Source organism: Elgaria multicarinata, chromosome 1 (genome assembly GCF_023053635.1).
Source record: "Elgaria multicarinata webbii isolate HBS135686 ecotype San Diego chromosome 1, rElgMul1.1.pri, whole genome shotgun sequence".
NCBI lineage: Eukaryota > Metazoa > Chordata > Lepidosauria > Squamata > Anguidae > Elgaria > Elgaria multicarinata.
The window spans coordinates 167,046,699-167,051,023 of NC_086171.1; the positions used below are offsets into that span (position 1 = coordinate 167,046,699).

At 43.0% G+C, this 4,325-nt stretch overlaps 1 protein-coding gene across 1 annotated transcript; it reads right to left on the bottom strand.

The window, feature by feature from the left end:
• Positions 1 to 1,559: 1,559 nt before the first annotated feature.
• Positions 1,560 to 2,373, bottom strand: TMEM81 (transmembrane protein 81). The gene has a single exon (XM_063119295.1). It carries the CDS (start codon positions 2,358 to 2,360, stop codon positions 1,560 to 1,562), a length of 801 nt encoding a protein of 266 aa, XP_062975365.1. The 5' UTR covers positions 2,361 to 2,373.
• Between the last annotated feature and the right edge of the window lie 1,952 nt (positions 2,374 to 4,325).

Below are 4,325 nucleotides of genomic sequence, written 5' to 3' on the forward strand. Positions count from 1 at the left end.
TCTTTCTGCAAATGTTAAGCACAAGTACGGCCAACGGGGAGACCGCCGATAAAGCCCACACTGTTTTGGCAGATGCACTAACACTACCCCCTTCGATTGAAATATTGTGAAATACTGGGTTGGTAACTGCTAGAAAACACATGTCCATATGGGAGACACACTATGTCACAAGCCTTTTGGCTGAAGTGGGCCCTTAAACCATTTCAACAATGCCTTCACAACCATTCAAGGATGCATGGGGAGCCCCTATGAAGCTGATAACATTAACTCCGCAATTTCTCTCTATTACAGTGCCTTTGTTTGTGGGTTGGGTCCAAGATCTACCTTCCATGAGATGAAAGGCTCTGTTCATGGAAAGTCTCTGCCCGATTTTGGGGGATAAAAATTGGGGATTTGGGGGGAGTCTGAGGTTCAACACAAATGGTCTATCATGACATAAGACCATTCCTTTTCCCCATTCCAATGAGGTAGGGTGGGGGCCTTCTGTGCACACCGCAATAGGATTGAACATGTAGGCACAGTTGCATCTGAAGAACACGGTTAAATGGACCAGTCTAAGAGGAGACCAGGTAGAGCTAATTGAGCCAGGCAATCCATCCATCCTGCCACTACGGCAATGAAGGTCCTTCTCTGTTTATTGTTAATGGAAGAGGAGGAAGCTTCCAGATGCCTACGAAAGGTATTTATGGAGTCCAATGCATTTTTGAAGCTCTTTGACAACAGCTGGAGATCAATATCCCCAAGAGTGTGCCTCCCCCCCACAAAGAAGATACTGGTCTCAATAAACCTCCTCTTTTCTCCTTTATTTATTACCTTCCCATTTTTATTTTTGTCATGCAAATGTCCAAAGATCTGCATGGAATGTAGAGGAGTTCAACTGAAATCAGTCTTTGTTTATCGACATGAACTCTATGTAGATCTCCCATGTTGCATCATCTGGGTAACTGGGCTGATCAAAAGCAACAGGAATCATCCTTTTCCTTATGTTTTACACTCTAATTCCGTGAAGCAAGTGTAGCAATTGCCAGTTCTTATGCCCATGATATAAAAAGAAAGATACTGGTAGGATCAGTACCAAGCTTTTCTAGGAACCTGAACACCGAAAACAAAAAAACGGGATGTACTTCTGATACTAGGAACAACAAAAAATAAAATCCCCATGGGTGTGTTAGACTGAAAATATGTTACAGCAACCGCAGCACATCAAAGTCAATCTATAATATTAACTGGTAGGACCTGTCCAGGTTTTCAGATAGGAGTCTTTTCCAGGCCTACCTGGAGATGCAAGGATTGAGCTGGGACTTTCTATATGTAGAGCAAGAATTCTACTACTGAACACATCCCCAATGATGCATTTACTGGTCCCGAGGTTTTGCACTACCTTACACAAGCTTAAAATCATGAAGGAACAGGATGGTATTTTATAGCTTTCTAATATATAAAGTGCAATGAGGTTTGGGGTTGATACCGCAAGATGACCTTCATAAGCCCGAAACATTAACACTAACACAGCGAAATGATTAAGTACAGCAGTCTGCAAGATTCCAAGGAAGTGCCTTTCAATCCTCCACAGGTTCGTAATTGCTGCGAACCCTCAGCAAATAGTAGAGAAGGGTGTGCAACAAGACCCCTCCTATCACTCCGCTTCCAATGCCTACCACAAATACAAACACAGCTCTGTGCCGCCAAGAACTCCACTGCTTCCGGACGGGTGCGGCGGTGGTGTTGGTGTTCTGTTGGTTGTTTCCATTCTCACTTTCTAACTTCTGTTCCAGAGTCAAGGATTTGTCAAAGTTCAGCTCCACCAGCTGACCAGGGATGACACGAAGTCCAAAATAGATTCTCTTGACCATCTTGTAGGTTCTCATGAACTGCACATCACATCTGTATGTTCCTGCATCGTATTCCTCAGCTGGGGAAAGCTTAATGACGAAGCTCGGAGCTTTGAAAGGCATGAAGAGAGCATCATCTGTGGTGATGATGCCCCTGGCCAACCGCCACGTATAGCTAAAGCTCTGGGTCTCAGGACCGATCTCATGAGGGGTCAGGCAACTGAGCTCAAAGGGTTTACCAACAAGGATGGTGAAGTGGCGCATCCCACAGATCCAGTTGGCCAAGCAGTCCACTCTCCGTTTGGTACAGCCTCTCCTTTCCCCTTGAGGATTCACCTGACATCGTTCTTCTACCTTGTAACCCAGCCCACAGGTGACGCTACAGCTTGTGGAACTGACTGACACTCTAGCAGTAGCAGCCTTTAGTTCTTTAGGAATGGTAACTGTTTCAGCAGAAGCCATTGACAACGGTATAAAGAAAGCCAATGCTAATGTTCCAAGGGCCAAGCTGACTTCTGCAGTAATCATACCCAGAAAATCCTTTCAGAATCCATGTCGAGGCCTGTTTAAATAACCTAAGTGTCATTCTTTGTAAATGTCATGAACAGTCCTGAACTTTGAAACAGTCCCCTCTTCCTGAGCTACTTTCGCGGACGAGAGAAATCTTCAGAATATAAAAGCCGTTCAAGTGACATACTAACAAGGGAAAGAAACATTACATTATGCCAGAAAGTGACACATGTACAGATGACACTCTCGTTAAGTCTGCCTGTGGGTGACATCATGCTAGGATCTATGTCCTGGAGAGACAGGCTTCCAAGCACAATCACATAATGCAAAAAGTGAGTTTTAGTAAAAATTCAGAACATCACACAGGCCCAAATTGGCACTTTATCATTTAACATGAGCCTCTGGGTCTGTCTGATCAGGTGAAAGCTGTAAGTTGAGATAGTAAAAGGGAAAGGATGTAGGAGAGTTGACTGCAAACTCCCTGCGTCACTCGATCAGCATGTCTTTACTGTCTCAGCACATGACTTGACAGTGCCATACTAGCTCCCCAATTCTTAACACCAACAGGACTAGGGAATAGATTTGATATGACTACTTTTCAAATACAGAAGTTATGTCTTGTGATGGCAATGAAGATTAGTATTTAAGTTCCTAGACAAACTTACAGTAAGTGGCCCTCTTCTGAAAGCATATCAGATCTTAAACCAGTGACAGGCTACCCTGACTCTTTTCTTTCAAGTGTCTGGTTTGGTCTGGCAGAATCTCTGTGTTCTGAATGGAACATTCCAAACCATATGAACATATCAACAGATTAAACAACCAGACCATTGGTTCATCTCGTCTGGGGGTGGGCAAATTATAGCCTTCAGATGTTTTGACCTCACCTTCCATCTTCCCTCATGATTGGCTATGCTGGCCTGGGATGATGGGAGCTGCAATTCAACATCTGGAGGATCACAGGTTGCCTACCCTTCACATAAGTGGAAAGGGGTGTGGGGACACAAAATCACTATTGCGATCCCTAACCCTAACCACGTTGATGCTGGTTGACTGGCATGCTCTAACCCAATTCTACCATTGAGCTATGGACCATAAAGGAGGTTTCCTACCAAAACTTCATACCATAGAAATAGGGTGACCATATGAAAAGGACAGGGCTCCTGTATCTTTAACAGTTGCATAGAAAAGGGAATTTCAGCAGGTGTCATTTGTATATATGGAGAACCTGGTGAAATTCCCTCTTCATCCCAACAGTTAAAGCTGCAGGTGCCCTGCCCTCTTTTAAATCTGGTCACTCTAGTATAGCTCCCGCACTTCAACTGTTGTGATGAAGAGGGAATTTCACCAAGTTCCCCATATATACAAATGACACCTGCTGAAATTCCCTTTTCAATACAACTGTTAAAGATACAGAAGCCCTGTCCTCCTTTTCATATGGTCACCCTAATAGAAAACATCAGGGATAACAAAAGAGAAGCAATACTTACACAACAGGGACTTCCACATGATTAAAATACTTTCAAATTACAATAGATTACATAGATTAGTCAAATATTTGCAGTGTTTAAGAAACACCTTATTCTAGAAATATTAAAACATGTCAGGGAATTTTCTGTTCTCCAAGCTAACCATATACTATTAAGAGACTGGGTTCTTAGCCCTGCTCTTTTCTCCATGGTGCTCAGTCAATTACTGATGCCTCTATGACATCAATTCATTGTTATAAAATTCTGATGTCATAAAGCAGCCTTCCACAATCCAACTAGAGCATCTCCCTGAAAAGCCAAACCTTTACATTCACACCAGTGTTTGAGAACAGGTAGTTCTACCTGTTGCAGGGGTCAGGACCAAGTGTATACAAAGTTGGTGTTAAGAAGATCAATGAAGAACCAAGTTGCTTTGGCCTAGGAACTAAGGAACAAAATCTATCAGATACACTGTCATTATCATTATCTACAAGACATGGATACAATGATGGTTTAT